The sequence below is a fragment of the Triticum aestivum genome, chromosome 2B, assembly GCF_018294505.1.
Source record: "Triticum aestivum cultivar Chinese Spring chromosome 2B, IWGSC CS RefSeq v2.1, whole genome shotgun sequence".
Lineage (NCBI taxonomy): Eukaryota > Viridiplantae > Streptophyta > Magnoliopsida > Poales > Poaceae > Triticum > Triticum aestivum.
In genome coordinates this window covers 703,586,529-703,607,515 of record NC_057798.1, presented here as the reverse complement: position 1 = coordinate 703,607,515, position 20,987 = coordinate 703,586,529, and the positions used below count along the sequence as shown (strand labels likewise).

Genomic DNA, 20,987 nt, shown 5'->3' with positions numbered 1-20,987 from the left:
ACCTTGCAATACAGGCAAGAACCCTTTCTTGGACTGATCCATATTGAACTTCTTCAATATCTTATCAAGGTATGTGCTTTGTGAAATACCTATGAGGCGTCTCGATCTATCCCTATAGATCTTGATGCCTAATATGTAAGCAGCTTCTCCAAGGTCCTTCATTGAAAAACACTTATTCAAGTAGGCCTTAATGCTGTCCAAAAGTTCTATATCATTTCCCATCAAAAGTATGTCATCTACATATAATATGAGAAATGCTACAGAGCTCCCACTCACTTTCTTGTAAACGCAGGCTTCTCCATAAGTCTGCATAAACCCAAACGCTTTGATCATCTCATCAAAGCGAATGTTCCAACTCCGAGATGCTTGCACCAGCCCATAAATGGATCGCTGGAGCTTGCATACCTTGTTAGCATTCTTAGGATCGACAAAACCCTCCGGCTGCATCATATACAGTTCTTCCTTAAGATAGCCGTTAAGGAATGCCGTTTTGACGTCCATCTGCCATATCTCATAATCATAGTATGCGGCAATTGCTAACATGATTCGGACGGACTTCAGCTTCGCTACAGGAGAGAAAGTCTCATCGTAGTCAACCCCTTGAACTTGCCGATAACCCTTAGCGACAAGTCGAGCTTTATAGATGGTAACATTACCATCTGCGTCCGTCTTCTTCTTAAAGATCCGTTTGTTTTCTATCGCTCGCCGATCATCGGGCAAGTCTGTCAAAGTCCATACTTTGTTTTCATACATGGATTCTATCTCGGATTGCATGGCTTCAAGCCATTTGTTGGAATCTGGGCCCGCCATCGCTTCTTCATAGTTCGAAGGTTCACCGTTGTCTAACAACATGATTTCCAGGACAGGGTTTCCATACTACTCTGGTGTGGAATGTGTCCTTGTGGACCTACGAAGTTCAGTAGCAACTTTCTCCGAAGTACCTTGATCATCATCATGAATTTCCTCTCCAGTCGGTGTAGGCACCACAGGAACATTTTCCTGAGCTGCACTAGTTTTCGGTTCAAGAGGTAGTACTTCATCGAGTTCTACTTTCCTCCCACTTACTCCTTTCGAGAGAAACTCTTTTTCCAGAAAGGATCCGTTCTTGGCAACAAAGATCTTGCCTTCGGATCTAAGGTAGAAGGTATACCCAATGGTTTCCTTAGGGTATCCTATGAAGACGCATTTTTCCGACTTGGGTTTGAGCTTTTCAGGTTGAAGTTTCTTGACATAAGCATCGCATCCCCAAACTTTTAGAAACGACAGCTTAGGTTTCTTCCCAAACCATAATTCATACGGTGTCGTCTCAACGGATTTAGACGGAGCCCTATTTAAAGTGAATGTAGCTGTCTCTAGAGCGTATCCCCAAAATGATAGCGGTAAATCGGTAAGAGACATCATAGATCGCACCATATCCAATAGAGTGCGATTACGACGTTCGGACACACCGTTACGCTGAGGTGTTCCAGGCGGCGTGAGTTGTGAAACGATTCCACATTTTCTTAAGTGTGTACCAAATTCGTGACTTAAATATTCTCCTCCACGATCTGATCGTAAGAACTTTATCTTTCGGTCACGTTGATTCTCTACCTCATTCTGAAATTCCTTGAACTTTTCAAAGGTCTCAGACTTGTGTTTCATCAAGTAGACATACCCATATCTACTTAAGTCATCAGTGAGAGTGAGAACATAACGATATCCTCCGCGAGCCTCAACGCTCATTGGACCACACACATCAGTATGTATGATTTCCAATAAGTTGGTTGCTCGCTCCATTGTTCCGGAGAACGGAGTCTTGGTCATTTTGCCCATGAGGCATGGTTCGCATGTGTCAAATGATTCATAATCGAGAGACTCTAAAAGTCCATCAGCATGGAGCTTCTTCATGCGCTTGACACCAATGTGACCAAGGCGGCAGTGCCACAAGTATGTGGGACTATCGTTATCAACTTTACATCTTTTGGTATTCACACTATGAATATGTGTAACATTACGTTCGAGATTCATTAAGAATAAACCATTGACCATCGGGGCATGACCATAAAACATATCTCTCATATAAATAGAACAACCATTATTCTCGGATTTAAATGAGTAGCCATCTCGCATTAAACGAGATCCAGATACAATGTTCATGCTCAAACTTGGCACTAAATAACAATTATTGAGGTTTAAAACTAATCCCGTGGGTAAATGTAGAGGTAGCGTGCCGACGGCGATCACATCGACCTTGGAACCATTCCCGACGCGCATCGTCACCTCGTCCTTCGCCAGTCTCCGCTTATTCCGCAGCTCCTGCTGTGAGTTACAAATATGAGCAACGGCACCGGTATCAAATACCCAGGAGTTACTACGAGTACTGGTAAGGTACACATCAATTACATGTATATCACATATACCTTTAGTGTTGCCGGCCTTCTTGTCCGCTAAGTATTTGGGGCAGTTCCGCTTCCAGTGACCCTTCCCTTTGCAATAAAAGCACTCAGTCTCAGGCTTGGGTCCATTCTTTGACTTCTTCCCGGCAACTGGCTTACCGGGCGCGGCAACATCTTTGCCGTCCTTCTTGAAGTTCTTCTTACCCTTGCCCTTCTTGAACTTGGTGGTTTTATTGACCATCAACACTTGATGTTCTTTCTTGATTTCTACCTCTGCCGACTTCAGCATTGAAAATACTTCAGGAATAGTTTTCACCATCCCCTGCATATTGTAGTTCATCACAAAGCTCTTGTAGCTCGGTGGGAGCGACTGAAGGATTCTGTCAATGACCGCCTCGTCCGGGAGGTTAATGTCCAGCTGGGACAGGCGGTTGTGCAACCCAGACATTTTGAGTATGTGCTCACTGACAGAACTATTTTCCTCCATCTTACAACTATAGAACTTGTCGGAGACTTCATATCTCTCGACCCGGGCATGAGCTTGGAAAACCATTTTCAGCTCCTCGAACATCTCATATGCTCCGTGTTGCTCAAAACGCTTTTGGAGCCCCGGTTCTAAGCTGTAAAGCATGCCGCACTGAACGAGGGAGTAATCATCAGCACGTGACTGCCAAGCGTTCATAACGTCTTGGTTCTCTGGGATGGGTGCTTCACCTAGCGGTCCTTCTAGGACATATGCTTTCTTGGCAGCTATGAGGATGATCCTCAGGTTCCGGACCCAGTCCGTATAGTTGCTGCCATCATCTTTCAGCTTGGTTTTCTCTAGGAACGCGTTGAAGTTCATGTTGACATGAGCGTTGGCCATTTGATCTACAAGACATATTTTGCAAAGATTTTAGACTAAGTTCATGATAATTAAGTTCATCTAATCAAATTATTTAATGAACTCCCACTCAGATTTGACATCCCTCTAGTCATCTAAGTGTTACATGATCCGAGTCGACTAGGCCGTGTCCGATCATCACGTGAGACGGACTAGTCATCATCGGTGAACATCTCCATGTTGATCGTATCTTCCATACGACTCATGTTCGACCTTTCGGTCTCTGTGTTCCGAGGCCATGTCTGTACATGCTAGGCTCGTCAAGTTAACCTAAGTGTTTTTGCATGTGTAAAACTGTCTTACACCCGTTGTATGTGAACGTAGGAATCTATCACACCCGATCATCACGTGGTGCTTCGAAACGACGAACTTTAGCAACGGCGCACAGTTAGGGGGAACACTTTCTTGAAATTATTATAAGGGATCATCTTATTTACTACCGTCGTTCTAAGTAAACAAGATGCATAAACATAATAAACATCACATGCAATTATATAGTAGTGACATGATATGGCCAATATCATATAGCTCCTTTGATCTCCATCTTCGGGGCTCCATGATCATCTTCGTCACCGGCATGACACCATGATCTCCATCATCATGATCTCCATCATCGTGTCTCCATGAAGTTGCTCGCCAACTATTACTTCTACTACTATGGCTAACGGTTTAGCAATAAAGTAAAGTAATTACATGGCGTTAAATCATTGACACGCAGGTCATACAATAATTAAGACAACTCCTATGGCTCCTGCCGGTTGTCATACTCATCGACATGCAAGTCGTGATTCCTATTACAAGAACATGATCTCATACATCACAATATATCATTCATCATTCATCACAACTTTTGGCCATATCACATCACAAAGCAATTGCTGCAAAAACAAGTTAGACGTCCTCTAATTGTTGTTGCATCTTTTACGTGGCTGCAATAGGGTTCTAGCAAGAACGTTTTCTTACGTACGAATAACCACAACGTGATTTGTCAACTTCTATTTACCCTTCATAAGGACCCTTTTCATCGAATCTGCTCCAACTAAAGTGGGAGAGACAGACACCCGCTAGCCACCTTATGCAACTAGTGCATGTCAGTCGGTGGAACCTGTCTCACGTAAGCGTACGTGTAAGGTCGGTCCAGGCCGCTTCATCCCACAATACCGCTGAAGCAAAATAAGACTAGTAGTGGCAAGAAAGTTGACAACATCTATGCCCACAACAGATTTGTGTTCTACTCGTGCAATAGAGAACTACGCATAGACCTAGCTCATGATGCCACTGTTGGGGAACGTTGCATAAAATTAAAAAAATTCTACGTTCACCAAGATCAATCTATGAGTTCATCTAGCAACGAGAGAGAGGAGTGCATCTACATACCCTTGTAGATCGCGAGTCGAAGCGTTCAAGAGAACGGGGTTGAGGGAGTCGTACCCGTCGTGATCCCAATCACCGGAGATCCTAGCGCCGAACGGACGGCATCTCCGCGTTCAACACACTTACGGTCAGCATGACATCTCCTCCTTCTTGATCCAACAAGGGGGAGGAGAGGTTGATGAAAATCCAGCAGCACGACGGCGTGGTGGTGGATGCAGCAGAGATCCGGCCGGGCTTCGCCAAGCGACTACGGGAGGAAGAGGTGTAGCAAAGGAGGGAGGGAGGCACCAGGTGTCAGGGTGCGGCTGCCCTCCCCCACCCCCCCCTCTTTATATAGGGACCCCAGGGGGCGCCGGCCCTAGGAGATGGGATCTCCTAGTGGGGGGGGCGGCCAAGGGGGGAGACTTGCCCCCCAAGGCAAGTGGAGGCGCCCCCTCCCCTAGGGTTCCCAACCCTAGGCGCAGAGGGGGCCCAGGGGGGTGCACCAGCACACCAGGGGCTGGTTCCCCTCCCACTTCAGCCCATGGGGCCCTTCGGGATGGGTGGTCCCACCAGGTGGACCCCCGGGACCCTTCCGGTGGTCCCGGTACAATACCGGTGAACCCCGAAACTTTCCCGATGGCCGAAACTCGACTTCCCATATATAATTCTTTACCTCCGGACCATTCTAGAACTCCTCGTGACGTCCGGGATCTCATCCGGGACTCCGAACAACTTTCGGTTTGCTGCATACTAATATCTTTACAACCCTAGCGTCACCGAACCTTAAGTGTGTAGACCCTACGGGCTCGGGAGACACGCAGACATGACCGAGACTTCTCTCCGGTCAATAACCAACAGCGGGATCTAGATACCCATGTTGGCTCCCACATGCTCCTCGATGATCTCATCAGATGAACCACGATGTCAAGGATTCAAGCAACCCCGTATACAATTCCCTTTGTCAATCGGTACGTTACTTGCCCGAGATTCGATCGTCGGTATCCCAATACCTCGTTCAATCTCGTTACCGGCAAGTCACTTTACTCGTACCGTAATGCATGATCCCGTGACCAGACACTTGGTCACTTTGAGCTCATTATGATGATGCATTACCGAGTGGGCCCAGAGATACCTCTCCGTCATATGGAGTGACAAATCCCAGTCTCGATCCGTGTCAACCCAACAGACACTTTCGGAGATACCTGTAGTGCACCTTTATAGCCACCCAGTTACGTTGTGACGTTTGGTACACCCAAAGCACTCCTACGGTATCTGGGAGTTACACAATCTCATGGTCTAAGGAAACAATACTTGACATTGGAAAAGCTCTAACAAAACGAACTACACGATCTTGTGCTATGCTTAGGATTGGGTCTTGTCCATCACATCATTCTCCTAATGATGTGATCACGTTATCAATGACATCCAATGTCCATAGTCAGGAAACCATGACTATCTATCGATCAACGAGCTAGTCAACTAGAGGCTCACTAGGGACATATTGTGGTCTATGTATTCACAGGTGTATTACGATTTCTGGATAATACAATTATAGCATGAATAAAAGACAATTATCATGAACAGGGAAATATAATAATAATCCTTTTATTATTGCCTCTAGGGCATATTTCCAACAATAAATGTGTAAAATAAAGCCCATAAACATCCAAAAGAGGTAATATAATAGCATGGAACAATCAAAAATTATAGATACGTTGGAGACGTATCACCCTCCACCATAGTCCTCCTCGATAATATTGTGGCGGTGCTTAGGCGAAGCCCTGCGACGGTAAAACATCAAGATCGTCACCACGCCATCGTGCTGACGAAACTCTTCCCCGACATTCTGCTGGATCGGAGTACGGGGATCGTCATCGAGCTGAACGTGTGCTAGAACTCGGAGGTGTCGTAGTTTCGGTGGTTGATCGGTCGGGCCGTGAAGACGTACGACTACATCAATCGCGTTGTTCTAACGCTTCCACTTTCGGTCTACGAGGGTATGTGGACAACACTCTCCCCTCTCGTTGCTATGCATCACCATGATGTTGTGTGTGCATAGGAATTTTTTTTGAAATTACTACGTTCCCCAACAAACCGGTACTAAAGGGATGATGGCAGGCTGGCATCAGGCCGAGGCCCCACGAGCCCCTTTAGTCTCGGTCCATGGCACAAACCGGTACTAAAGGGCTAACTTTTAGTACCGGTTCGTGGCACGAACCGGGATTAAAGGGATCTGACCTATAGTCCCAGTTGGAGACACAAACCGGGACTATAGGACAATTTTCAAATACTCCCCCCCCCCTTATCGCCATTTCAGTTTTAAAAAAACAAAATAAAATGATAAAAACTTCAAAAATTAAAATCCTTTGAGATTTAGTTATGTTACTACATCTACAAGTTAGTAAAATTTAAAAACTTAAATTTGGACATGTTTTGCAAAAAAGTGTGATGAAAAAGTAAAACAACTATATCTTTTGCATACGATGTTGAAAAAAATGTATAATATATCAAAATATTCAGCATGAAAAACGTATAATATATCAAAATGTTCAGCATGAAAATGCGCATGAAAATCCATAGGCCTGTTTGCAAATTTTTAGAATCCTCAAATTCTAAAAGGAAAAAAAGATATGCTCAAATTTCAGTTTTTTTGAATTTTGGTCAAACTATGGTCAAACTACTTATTCAAGAAATATTAGTGTTACTAAATAATTATTCAAGAATATTAGTGTTACTAAATAATTATTTCAGTTTTTTGAATTTTGGTCAAATCTGGTCAAACTACGGTCAAACTTGGGTCAAACTACTTATTAAAGAAATATTAGTGTTACTAAATAATTACTGTTTTTTAGAATAAAAGTTTCAAACTCAAACGGTGAAACATGTGACCTAATACTCAAGCTAAACTCCTGAGGGTTAATAGGATTGACAGCTTACATTTCTTAGGAAAACAACAAGTGCGGACTTGGAAAGTAGGGGGAATAGAACTCCAAAGTTAAGTTCTCAGGCTGGGGTAGTGAGAGGATGGGTGACCGGCCGGGAAGTTAGACGATTTGGAATGAGTGATCCACACTTGAGCAATTAAGAGGGGTGATTATAGATTAAATCATCAAATAATTCAGAAAATTGAAAATCGAAAAAAATCAAAAAAAAATTCAAAAAATTTTAAAAAAAAACCTTTAGTACCGGTTGGTGTTACTAACCGGTACTAAAGGTCCCCCATACCACGGCGTGAGCTCACGCCATGTGGTGGGCCTTTAGTGGCGGTTTGTGCTGAACCGGTATTAAAGGGGGGGGAGCTTTAGTCTCCACCCTTTAGTGCCGGTTGCAGAACCGACACTAAAGGCCCTTACGAACCGGTAATAAAGCTCCGTTTTATATTAGTGGAGATTGGGCGGAAATTTTTTGGGGGGGGGGGGGATGGAATTGTCCATTTAGAAAATGATCATGAATTTGAAAATGTTCATGGTTAAAAATAATGTTTGTGATGTTTATAAATGTTCGCCAATTTTAATTTTTTTTGAGATTTTTGAAAAATGATACTGATTTTTTAAAAATATTCACAATATTGTTTTTAAATATACATATGTTTAGAAAAATGTTCTTGAATTTGTTTATTGTGAAAATGATCCACATCTATTATCATAGTTCATACAAAATATAAAGCACCTCAAACTAACAGAAATTACATCGATATTCCGAGACCACCCAACTACCACTAGTACCACCAGAATGAGCGGTCGGCGCAACGTTGTAGTCATCCCCCTACCGAAGTCAGCTTGACCTTGTCGATAACAGCCAGACAATCTCATGCACAATGTTTATAATATCATTTCTAAAAATATGGTATTGAATTTTAAAAAATATTTACAATTTTTTAAATGTTCATGAGTGTTGAAAAAAGTGTTCATGATCTATTTTTTTGCGAATGATCCAGATATATTATCAAAGTTCACCGAAGGTATACAACACCTCAAACATAACAGAAATTACATCAAAATTTCGAGACCACTAAACGAGCACTACTGCCGACTGAATGAGCCGCCGACGCACCATTGTCGCCGCTCCCCTGTTGGAGCCAGCTTGACATTGTCGATTACAGTCGAGAAGTCTTCGTGCACGTGCACCTAAAAATCAACACCATGTAGGCGCAGTTTTTACCGTTGAACACTTGAATAGATCTGAAGTACCTGACAGCAAATCTCGCCACACGAAAAGAAATCAAACCCTCCATGCCCCAAGGAGACTACATGAATCAATGTCGGAGTGCCGCTGAGTACATCCAAATGGACGAACTCGAGGAGGGTCGAATTGTGAAAAACAAACTAGAAGAGAGATGAATCCACGGGCTAGTCGACGAAGCTTATAAGGGAAAGTTTACCGTGGTCATCAAGGAGTATGGGATGAAAAACTGAAATTTACAAAATTGTTACTGATTTATTTGTATTAAAAAAATAAAAAGTAAAGATGGCAGAAAGAAAAGAAAAAGGAAAAAATATCAGGAAAACTCAGAGAAACAAAAGAAAACCGCCCCTTGGGAAACCCTAGAGAAATGGAAAATCCAAAAAAAAGCGGTAGCGCTCGCACACAACATCCAGACTAAGAACATGCCGCGGACATCAAATCAGGGCCCTCAAACGCCCGTGGACGCGCCCCGGCACTCACCGGGCACTCCTTAAATCCTGTTATCCACATCCATGTATCTCATATCCGGTACCCCATATCCGTACTGAAGCATACAACGTAGAACTAAACAATGTAGATCATCGAACGGAGATACAAATGCACATTCCGATCATTAGAACATCACCAACAAATATCCAAAAGAACGCCAAGGTCACGTAATCCACATAAACGACGGACAAGTTTAAACTAGATTACTAAAAACATGAAATTAAAGACAGAGACGGTGGAGCTTCACTACTTTCTCGATGGCCCTTTGCCCTTCTGGTCACCGACGCTGCTGTAGGCATCAGGGTAGGCGTTCGTGATAGGAGGCAGGTTGTCGGAGTTGGAGTCCTCATCGGAAGAAGAAGAGGAGATGGCGATGCACCCATCAAACACCAGAAAGCCCAGTCCTGCTTGCGATTCAGCTTGGCCACCCACATCACCTCTGTCACTTGTCACTGCCTCCGTCGCCTCACGCTTGGACTGCTCAATGGCTAGCCGGAGCGCCTTGATGTTCTTCCTCGGAACCGGGGAGCATTCATCTCCGCGGTCGTAAGTGACCAGCGCTAGACCCATGCGAGGAACCAGCATCGTTGGCAACCCACGGCGGCGGCGTAGGGATTGTTCCACCGCCTCCCTCTCCCTTGTCCGCTGCCTCTCGCGGCAGCTAGTGCGTGCCTCCGCGCCTCCGATTTCGGGGTGTGCATCAACAGAGCCGGCGGAGTGGGCACTATAACCCACTGCTGCCCTTGCGGAGGAGCGACCGGCGGGGGAGGTGGACGATAGAGGGGCGTGGATTGAGTAGCCCGCGTGGAGCAGCATGCGGGACGGGAGGGGCCGGCTCCGGTATCGCTGTTGCGCCAGTGGGCGATCAGCGAGGGAGCAGATCCGGAACTGCCCCCATCCCCGTGCTCACCCGCACCGCTCCATCGCAATTCAGAGGGCCCAACTCCTCCTTGTCGTTGATGGAGCCGTCGGAGCGGCTGCCGGAACTCGACATGCTCGCCGGAGATAGGATTGGAGCAACTACGAGACCAAATCGAAGAAGGGGAGGGGAAGAGACGAAGCGGAGCGGAGCAAAGCGGGGCGAAGTTACTGTAGGGTTTCCAGATTGGGTTTTTTGTGGGGACAGACTGGGGTCGGAGTGGACCGGGATGACATGGCAGACGCACCCGGGCCGCCCCATATTCGCCATGCATTTGGGCTGGATATGAGGGACACCAAACAGTCCGGTTGTTTGAGGCCAGTTTGAGGGTGCCCGTTTGGGTCGCGTTTTTTTACCGGTTAGTGATCGGTCCGTCCGTCCAAACGTTTGAGACATGTTTGAGGCGTCTGGCTGTAGATGCTCTAATTGTGTATTTTAGCCATGTTATCGTTGGAATTCCACCAACATTTTTGTGTGTTTTCAGCTGAAAAGGTTGTGTTTCTTAGCCATGAATGTTCTGCTTGATCTTTGATGATGGACGATGATTTCAGCAAATCACGGAATACTCATCACATCCTTGCGATGCAAAAGCTAGAGGTTGGAATTGCAGCACGCGTCTGCTGGTGCTGCAGGTTGGAACATGGGCAGTAAGTCACACTCTTGTTGTGCCATTTCACGCTGCTTTCGTTGCACTAGCTACAGCAGGCAGGAGCAAGTCAGGTGTGCAGTGCGATGGGTGTGCGTTGCCACCGCCACCCTAATCTATATAGACTACTTCATTCATTGTTCTGTTCATTGAAGAGAAGAGATCGATAGATCGACCCACCCATAGATTCGCCATGGCCACCTTTCTGATCTTCCTCATACTTGCCCTCGCCGCCGGCAGCAGCAACCACGGAGGAGCAGCGGCTGCCGCCCCCGGCGACCGACCTGACCTTATCGTCCTGCACATCCATGGCAGTAGCCCCCCAAATGCCTCCGTGGCCTTTCAGACCCACGACCTCTCCTTCGCCGGCTTCGCCAACGGGGGCGGCCACTGGCAGGCCTTCCCAGGCCTCGGTCACCTGTTCCCGACGTCCACGCCGCTCACGTTCGGCAGCAGCTACGACGACCTCATCGGCGGCCTCGCCAACCTGCCGGGCGTGCCGCTGGGGCGGCAGGCCATGATCGAGGCCGCCCGGGTGCTCTCCGCCTACGACCCGTCCGCGGCCGCGGTCGCCGACGTCGAGCCAGTCAAGCGCGCGCTGGCAACGCTCAAGGTGATGCTAAGCGAGACACAGCGGCTGCAGCCCATCCACGAGACCGTCAGCGGCGGGTGGGAGAGCGAGTCCCGCGTCGCGCCCGAGCACCTGCCCTACATCGACCACTGGGACACCATGTCCTACGAGATCATCCGCGCCAACCGGACGGGCAAGTGGAACGGGCCCTTCGCCAAGATGCTGGAGACCCAAGCCAACATCCGCAGCCAGGAGGAGGCGCTCGCCGTCGTCCGGGTGGTGCTCCATGCTGACTTCGAGCAGGTGCTCCAGGCTCACGGCACCAAGATCAACTTCCAGTAATCATGCATGCATGCTTGCTGATTTAGAGTTCAGATTTGTGCCCCATCTCGTATCGAGTCTACGTTTCTTTTATTAACCATGTTCGTGTTGTTACTTCACTCATCTTGTGAGCTTCAATATGTTCTGCTCACGAAATACAATGGTGCTTAAATTTGACATGAAATTAATGTCGAAACCCTGAAACCCTGAAGGGAAACACTTGACTTCGGTACAACTCCCCCCCCCCCCCCCCCCCCCCCCCAAAAAAAACGTATAAAGGGTAGTATTGTCTTTACACCTTCACATATAGTATACCCGCCGTCCGTCGTACGACCGCCTGCCCATGTACGGCCCGCCCCGTAGGCCCGCCCACGTACACCGATCGTGGCATCCGTACTCAGTTGAAAAAAAAAACCAGCGTTGTCACCCCGGCCCCGCCGAGGAAACCCTAGCCTAATCAATTGTTGCCGTGACTCCGGCCGCGAGGGAAATCAAGTCATGACGTGGTCGCCGGCTGAACACGTGGTCCACCGTCGTCACGACGTCAACCCTCACCAACGCGTCGACACCCTGCTCGCCTTCATCGCCGACACCATCACGGCGGCGTCCGCAGTCACCGACGCGTCGTGACCCGGGTGAAACGCCAAGTGCTCCCGCGTCGACGTTTCTCTCCTCCCACACACCCTAGGTGTCGTTTGAAGCACCACCGCATTGCCGTCGAGCCCAGGCGAGGACCCGTCGACGGCCAACAGTAGGGTTTTTCCCGTTTTTTTCTTTGAAATTTGTATGAAAAAAATCGCTCCTTACCCAAATAATTTGGTGCACATTTTTTTCTACATTGAAATTGGTTACACATTTACTTATGCATGACACATAGCCGTGCCACTGTTAAATGAACTGACTATATCCACGATGATGTTGTGGGATGTTGGCATTGATCTAACACCTTGTTTGAAGGTGTATTGATGAAGCAAGAAATGGGATGATTCTAGTAGCGAGAATGGATCATCGTCACCGAATGCAAACAAACCTCCCAGAAACAGCTATATGAGTCACGATGAATCGTATAGTGGTAATATAAGTGTCGTGAACGTTGACCAAAAAATATCGAATACAAACTAGTGCATTGACACTTACATGTCTTTTTGAATTTGTACAGGTACATGCCAATGATGACAATGAGGAATATGATATAGGTGAACAATCTTATGCAAAAAGTGTGAGCCAAGTACGTTTAAAAAAATGTAGGGCATTGATTGACATAAAAATTGCATTACCACTTATATGTTTTACTTTAGATGTGCACAGATAAATGCCGATGGTGACAATGAGCGAAATACTTTAGATGATGACAGTGATTAGAGCGACGTCGATGCATCTTATGATGAGAGCACGAGCCAAATAAGTTTTTAAAATTACTTATGGAAACTGACAGTATAACAACAGACTTACATACATGGTTATATGTCTTATTTTGCAGGGTGGTGTTGGTCGTCCTAGCGGGAACGATGATCATGTCGATGATGTTGAGTTCGACCTTGTCGTCGGCTATGATGAATATTAGGAAGAGTCACTAGATATGCATTGGCAGGTGATGGCCAAGACGTCCAGGTCAGAAGGGGAGGCATACATGTTCTAAAACCAGTACGCGAAGGAACCTGTGTTCAACACCAGGAGAGACTTGCTGAAACATAGAAAATGTCCTGCGGAAAGTATTCACTTGAGGAGGTATCTCTGTTCCAGGGCAGGAAAACGACAGGCCAAATTTTGTACCACGGAGGTCGGACCCACAGGCTTAGACCGGAGAGTCGATGCTTCAGCGAACCCCATTTAACAGCGAAGCTTGATAAAAAGCGTGAACTTTGGTATGTCAGCAGTTCCGTCGATGATCACAACCACGTTCTTGCAAGACCGGACAAAGTCCCATTTCTCCGGTCTCATAATCAGATCAAAGAATTTAAGAGAGCAAAGATCTCAGCTATATATGGCAGGAGATGGGATCAGAAAACACATTATTTTTGACAACTTCGTCAGCGGGTATGGGTCGTATGCTAACACGGTTGGGAGGAAACTGTATAATATGTGCTACAGGAAAATGATGAAACTGCTTGCACAGGGTGATGCTAACATTGAAAAGACAGGGATCCAGATTTTTTTTCTTTGAGCACACTGTTGACGCAGGCTCAAAAACTTGTTTGGCGTGATTCGCTGTCACGTCGGGACTATCTTGACTACGGTGAAGTGACCATCTTCGACGGTATGTACAAGATGAACAGGTATGGAATGCCGTTCATCCCTTTTGTGGGTCTGAACAACCACCGTTGAACTAAAAATCGGTAACGCTCGCACACTGCATCTAGGCTAATTATGTATTTTAGCCATGTTATCGTTAGAATTCCGCAAACATTTGTGTGTTTTTCAGCTGAAAATGTTGTGTTTCTTGGAATGTTCTGCGTGATCTTTGATGATGGACGGTGATTTCAGCAAATCACAGAGTGCTCATCACATCCTTGGATGCAAAAGCTAGAGGTTGGAATTGAAGCACGCGTCTGGTGGTGCTGCAGGTTGGAACATGGGCAGTAACCAGTAAGTCACACTCTTGTTGTGCCATTTCACGCTGCTTTCGTTGCACTAGCTATAGCAGGCAGGAGCAAGTCAGGTGTGCAGTGCGATGGGTGTGGGTTGCCACCGCCACCCTAAGCTATATAGACTACTTCATTCATTGTTATGTTCATTGAAGAGAAGAGATCGATAGATCGACCCAACGATCGATTCGCCATGGCCACGTTTCTGCTCTTCCTCATACTTGCCCTCGCCGCCGGCAGCAGCAACCACGGAGGAGCAGCTGCTGCCGCCGGCGACGCCCGACCTGCCCTTGCCGTCATGACGCTGCACAGTCACGACCCCGAGAGCCCCTCCGTGGCCTTCCAGACCCACGACCTCTCCTTCGCCGGCTTCACCAACGGGGGCGGCCACTGGCAGGCTTTCCCAGGCCTCGCCCACCTGTTCCCGACGTCCACGCCCCTCCCGTTCGGCAGCAGCTACGACGACCTCATCGGCGGCCTCGCCAAACTGCCGGGGGTGCCCCTGGGGCGGCAGGCCATGGCCGACGCCGCCAGGGTGCTCTCCGCCTACGACCCGTCCGCGGCCGCGGTCACCGATGTCGAGCCAGTCAAGCGCGCGCTGGCAGCGCTCAAGGTGATGCTAGGCGAGGCGCAGCGGCTGCAGCCCATCCACGAGACCGTCGTTCGCGGGTGGGAGAGCGAGTCCCGCGTCGCGCCCGAGCACCTGCCCTACATCGACCACTGGGACACCATATCCTACGAGATCATCCGCGCAAACCGGACGGGCAAGTGGAACGGGCCCTTCGCCAAGATGCTGGAGACCCAAGCCAACATCCGCAGCCAGGAGGAGGCGCTCGCCGTCGTCCGGGTGCTGCTCCATGCCGACTTCGAGCAGGTGCTCGAGGCTCACGGCACCAAGATCAACTTCCAGTAAACATGCATGCACGCTGCTTTAGAATTCAGATTTGTGCTCCATCTCGTATCGAGTCTACGTTTCTTTTATTAACCATGTTCGTGTTGTTACTTCACTCAGCTTGTGAGCTTCAATATGTTCTGCTCACGAAATACAATGGTGCTAAAACTTTGACATTTGAAATTTATGTTGAAACTCTGAAAGAGATTATGGATGGAAAATCACATTAACTGAGACGTGCTCTCAAATATATATCTCACAAAAGCGTCTTATGTTCAGCTCCGGCTTATTTGAATGAAGTCTTGGTTATATCACATTTTTGTGCTGCCTATGCCACTTTGCCGGTTCTTGCTCCGGAGGTGGGCAGGAACCAGTTGATAACACCCTCCGCATTGCGCGAAATGAAAAACTAGCGGTACCGGTTTCTACCAGGTAACGCAAAGGCGTTGGGTCCATTCTGCGATGCGTGCGTACAAATCATTCCTATACCATAGTCAATGTATCTACAGTGGCCAAACGGTTTTTTTGTGTGTATTCGCACACAATAGATACAGTGGAGCCACACCTGCACTTAACACATTGTGTCCATCTTACAGACCATGCCTCTCGGCATTTGTTTGAGGAACCGTTGGATTGGGTAGACCCGCCGTGCCGCACCACGCCCCCGCCGCCGCTGTTCTGCAATCACGCCGCCAGGAGGAAGTGGAGCGGACCTCCAAGCTTCAGCTTCGCAGGTTCGTAGTCTGGATCTGACAGCCCGAGAGTAGTAACAAAGTCGAAGTCTTTTAGTATATGTTGACGCCCTTGATTTGTGGGTCATGGAAGTCGAATCACAAATACTACATTTGTCTCTTCAATCTTTCCGGTTCATACTAGCCGCGGTAGGCTTAATTTCCCGATTGTCGACAAGAAGGAGCCTCTGGTTTCCCCTAATTCGTGCTCTATGATTTTGTCCGTTTTGTGTGGGTTAGTCCCGATTTGTGATTCTGCAATTGTTCGGACAACGGGTTGTAGTTCTTATAGCTCCGGTCAGCCATCCCCAACGTACGGGTTGCATCCAAACTTGGTAGGTATAAAGCTAGTTATTCCAGCTGCTTGCAGTTAGTTATCCCTCCCGATTCAAACCTACGACGTGAAGATCGAGCCACCCTCAGAGCATCCACAGTGTGCATTTTTCACTGCCTCTAAGCACTCTCTTTCTTCTTAGAGGTTGCCTCCATACACTGCACTTCACGTCTCTAAGCAAAAAATCTCTAGCATCGCCTCTTAGCTTGGAGGCTGCCTCTAGTGATTTAAATAATCAAGCAGCCCCACCCGTCAGCCTGTTTGTGCTCCCAACGATGCATGTGATGAACCAAAGTTCTCCTCCATTCAGATTACCATGCCTTTGTTTAATCAATCATGGGCCCACAATAGAGGCTGAAACAAAATGTTATACACTGCGTGGTTTTGAGATTGTTTGGAGGCAGCGCTGTGGGGTCCAGCTTAGAGGCAAGCTAGCCTCTAAGCACTGTGGATGCCCTCAGGCGTGAACTCGTTCTATGGGTCTCCACCTATCAACAACTCGATTCAATATATCTCTCATCTAACAGACTTTCAGGGAAAATCGTGTCCCCCTAAAGATGCCCTAACATCGTATGCCTATTGCGTTTCTACAAAGCACCCAGCATTGACTGCTATAAGCATGCTGCTGTCCACGATGCACGCGTTACCGCAAACTACTCAATGTTGCAAGCGGACGCTCAAGGACGACACACGGCTGCAAGCCCGCGCTTGGGGATGGTGTGCTGCTGCATGGGCGCTGATACTGCAATGCCATGTTGTCGTCGCGGTCCTTACCACAGCAGTGGCCCCGTTGCAGAAGTACCGCCTTGCCACCCCGTAGCAGCGCCTTGCAACACGGTTGGCGGTTGCCATCCTGCTCGCGGCTAACACCCTGCTCGTTCGGCTTGGGATTGCAACATGACCGACATTGCGGCCGGATTATAACATGACTGATGTTGCGGTCAGATTGCTGTGTCACCAATGTTGCAGCAGCTAGCCGGTGGTCGCTCGATCACACTGCTCCAGTGGCTCTCGACACGGCCAATCTTTGTCAACGATCAGATGGCCGAAGCATAGCATTGGCCCTAATCTTTTGGTCATTTTACATAAAAAAAAGCAGAGCGGTTATCACGTTACAAGCATCATGGTGAAAGGAAAAGCCAAGGAAGCTACCATATTACAGTTATTATGCAACAGAGATTGACCACACGCCTTAATTAATATGATCTTCAAACTCGCTCGCACATAGATGCACTTCTAAAACAAAAAGGGAAAATGAGCTGACAAAAGCTAAGGTACATAAATGCACTTCTAAAAAAAGTCTCCTGCCAACCAGTCATACCGAATACTGATGATGGTCACAGCCATCAGTGTTTATTCAGAAACCCAGCACATAACATCATCACACAACCTAAAACCTGAAGTACCAACGCAACAAAAACTCACTTAGTCCTGATAGATAGGCTTATTCAGCTAGCGCAGAAAGCTCTCCATAACTTCCCCTTGCACATTTGCCACCAGCTCTCTGTTTTGATCTCGATCTTCTGTCTGTAGAATTGACAGTCTGCGAATTCAGAGTCTGCACCCGCCCTCAAGACACGATCTCTCACAGTTATTAACAGTTCATCTAAAGCAATAATTTTCCTCACAAGAGAATTCTTCTCATCTTCAGTGTCAATACAAAGTGAGAAGGCCTCTATCTCTGCAACATTTGCGTCACCATCCTTAATCAAAGCTTCTTTATATGATTGTAGTGCTTTTATAAGGACTGATGAATCATTTTCTGTACTCTTAAGACCAACATTTCCAGTAACCTCGGATTTTGAATCCTCCTGTGACAAAATGGAAATTCAGTGTAAATAAGAATTCAAGTTTTTATGCAGACAAATATGTGCAAGGGAATAGAATTTAGCGATTCTGGTCATTTTATCTAGCTTTTAGGGAGACAATGAAAGTGAAATAAATTACTGATACACCACTGCCTTCTAAAACGTTCTAAATCTACTGTGTCATTATATAATACAAAAGCAATCGAAATAACAGTTAATACTTGATGGAACTAGTAAAAGTTAATTAGATTGGAGTGCCTTATTAACTATAGAAATCAAACCAATATGTAGGCTAAAAAATGTGAAGATTTACGGACTTAATGGATGGCTAATATGCATGCACCTATAGCTAGAAAGCACATATATATGTTGCCCGCCTCCAAAAACATGGAAAATGTTAGATAGTGCCATTGGGATAATCATGTGAACATATATATAACAGTCGAAATCAAAGCTTGAATCGTGTTGCGTACGAATGAATATATTGGCAAATGCTTAGTTCTCACTGACATCAAATTATGAAGGACATATTTATTAAGTAAGACATAAATTTGAAACCGACGTAGAAGACCAAAAAATTTAGGAGAAAGAAAACCTAACTTAGGCATATAACTTATCCATATCTGAATACTTAAACACTACTGCAAAACCTAGCTATTCATATACTAGTTATAGATTATGTATGTGGAGCTTTATAATAATGCTATCATATAATCTGCAGAAATCCTCCAAACTTTTAAACACCATTGACAAATCAGGCTATTCATGTACTAGTTATACATTCTGTATGTGGAGCTTTTATATCTCAATGCTACTGCTATCATATAACATGCATAAACCGTCATGCTAGAAGTTGACAATTTTGCATCCTCTTGTAGTAATGTAAAACGGAAAGTTGAGGTTGCCTACTATACAACCTCGGTCCCAAATTACTTGTCTTAGATTTGTCTAGATTATGTATGTGGAGTATTTTTTTTTTGAAGGAATGGGAATAGCACTGCTAGCTCCTCTACTACGAGTTATGCAAAGACATGTAACTTTGACTAAAACTGATAGCATATCATAGCAATACAATCGCCTCAGGAAATATCATTGCATACAATTTATGGACCAAACATAAGAAGGAAGAGAATCCTTAGCACCATGGTCACATTTCTTACCGAGATGTATTCCATAGAAGGAGGCCAGGCCGAGTAGGGATGGACGTGGAAGCTAGGTCGCTTTCTATTCTTCAGATGCTGCTTCAGCTCCGCTGTTTCCAGAGACAAGGACAGGAACCACTCCGGGGATTTGAAGTTTTGAACTGATCCACGTAATTTTTCCATGGGCGAAGTGCAAAGTATACAAAACCATTGAAAACCGTCATAAGCCGCACTGAGATTGTATCTTCCACTGAGCAGCTGGTGACCTCCATAAAGCTAGCGTGCAACGGGAACATCTTGTGCAGCACAAATCTCTCATCGCCGTCATCGCCCGCTGTCAAGATCCAAACAGAAAGTGTGCATTCCTTCTCATTTACGATACAGAGCTTCCCATCAGTGGTCTGACCAATCTTAAATTTTTGGTGTACCATTCTCAAGGGCGGCGGCAGATCCATTCGAGAGAACTGAAATGAATCGGTTTTGAGCACGAAAATGTACTCGCTGACATATACCCCGAGCATGGACTCGGTTTGCCAATAGATAAACCAATCCAGCACGGTGCAGGCTGTGCACCTGAAGCCCTGAGGCAGCAGCGTCGCAATCTCCGGAAAAATCTGCCACTCCATGGTGTCCGATGAGAAGACAGCGATGCGTAGCCTATCCCATGAGTAGTCTTGACGGACACATACCACACGGGACGGCCTCTGATCCTCTTCGGAGCAGAATGTGTGGAACCCAAGGGAGGTGCCGTCGGGCATGTCATGATGATCCTTGGGGCGGAGAAACAGAGCCGTCGTTTCGGGGTTGTACCGAACTCCCTGCTTGATGCTCGGGTGTTTGATGGCCATGGCGCCGCCATTGTAGGCCGGAGGATCGGAGAAATCGACCCGCCAGTCAGAATTGTCGTCGTCTAGGAGGTGGGTGAATCCGGCGAAGGGCCGCCGTGAGGTGGGGAAGGCCATTATTGTGTGTGCGAGGAAGCGAGGGCGGAGCGGGGGTGCGTGGAGCGCGCGGAAGCGGCGGCGGAAGGCGCGGGACGAACGGACGGCGCCGAGGAAGCCGGAGCAGGTGAGGGCGGCAGAGGCGAGGCTGGGGAAGTTCGGGAGGCGGAGGAAGATCTCCCGGAGCAGGTCGTCGTCGAGGTCGCTTATGGTGGTGGGAGCGGGTGGTATGGGGTGTGCCGGCGGCGGCGACGGGTGGGAAGCCATGGCTGGTTGCGCTCAAGCGAAAACAGAGACCTGGCCACGCTTGGAAGAGGAGTGAGGACTGAGGAGCCGACGAGAGAAGAGATTAACAAGTGACCATTGGTTTGTTAGCGAGATAGAGGGGAGAAGTTGCGCTTCCACGTCTAACACTCTCCTCCTCTTCTCTAGGGATGAAGGTATATATCCACTCAGCTAATAGCTCAGGTTGTTAGGCAGTGCCAATTTTACATTTTTACTAAATATAAACTTGATTGGCTAAAAAAACTAAATTTAAGCTTGTTCAAATCTGATTGCTCCTATTTTATATATAAACATAAACACTATTACACTGGTACATTCATTAAAATAGGAAAAGGGCTTGAAGAACCGAAAAAAAATAGGAAGCAGCGATTTGGAGCGCCGGCTCTGATATGAGCCCGAAATCCGGTGCATCCATTGTTGCTTTGGGATATTAGAAAAGAGGACTCTCGCGTCAGAGCTCGATAGCGAGAAGAATAAGGATACAAAGAGAATACAGTGCGTCCATGACCCTAAAAAAACAGTGC

The 20,987-nt window shown here is 46.9% G+C and overlaps 2 protein-coding genes and 1 pseudogene across 2 annotated transcripts; 2 read left to right on the top strand and 1 right to left on the bottom strand.

The window, feature by feature from the left end:
• The first annotated feature begins 10,994 nt into the window (after positions 1 to 10,994).
• Positions 10,995 to 11,929, top strand: LOC123042196 (60 kDa jasmonate-induced protein). The gene has a single exon (XM_044464701.1). It carries the CDS (start codon positions 11,047 to 11,049, stop codon positions 11,764 to 11,766), a length of 720 nt encoding a protein of 239 aa, XP_044320636.1. The 5' UTR covers positions 10,995 to 11,046; the 3' UTR covers positions 11,767 to 11,929.
• A 2,517-nt stretch (positions 11,930 to 14,446) lies between these two features.
• LOC123046827 (protein synthesis inhibitor II) lies at positions 14,447 to 15,500 on the top strand. The gene has a single exon (XM_044470254.1). It carries the CDS (start codon positions 14,473 to 14,475, stop codon positions 15,241 to 15,243), a length of 771 nt encoding a protein of 256 aa, XP_044326189.1. The 5' UTR covers positions 14,447 to 14,472; the 3' UTR covers positions 15,244 to 15,500.
• Positions 15,501 to 17,458: 1,958 nt separating this feature from the next.
• LOC123042195 (uncharacterized) lies at positions 17,459 to 20,502 on the bottom strand (annotated as a pseudogene).
• Between the last annotated feature and the right edge of the window lie 485 nt (positions 20,503 to 20,987).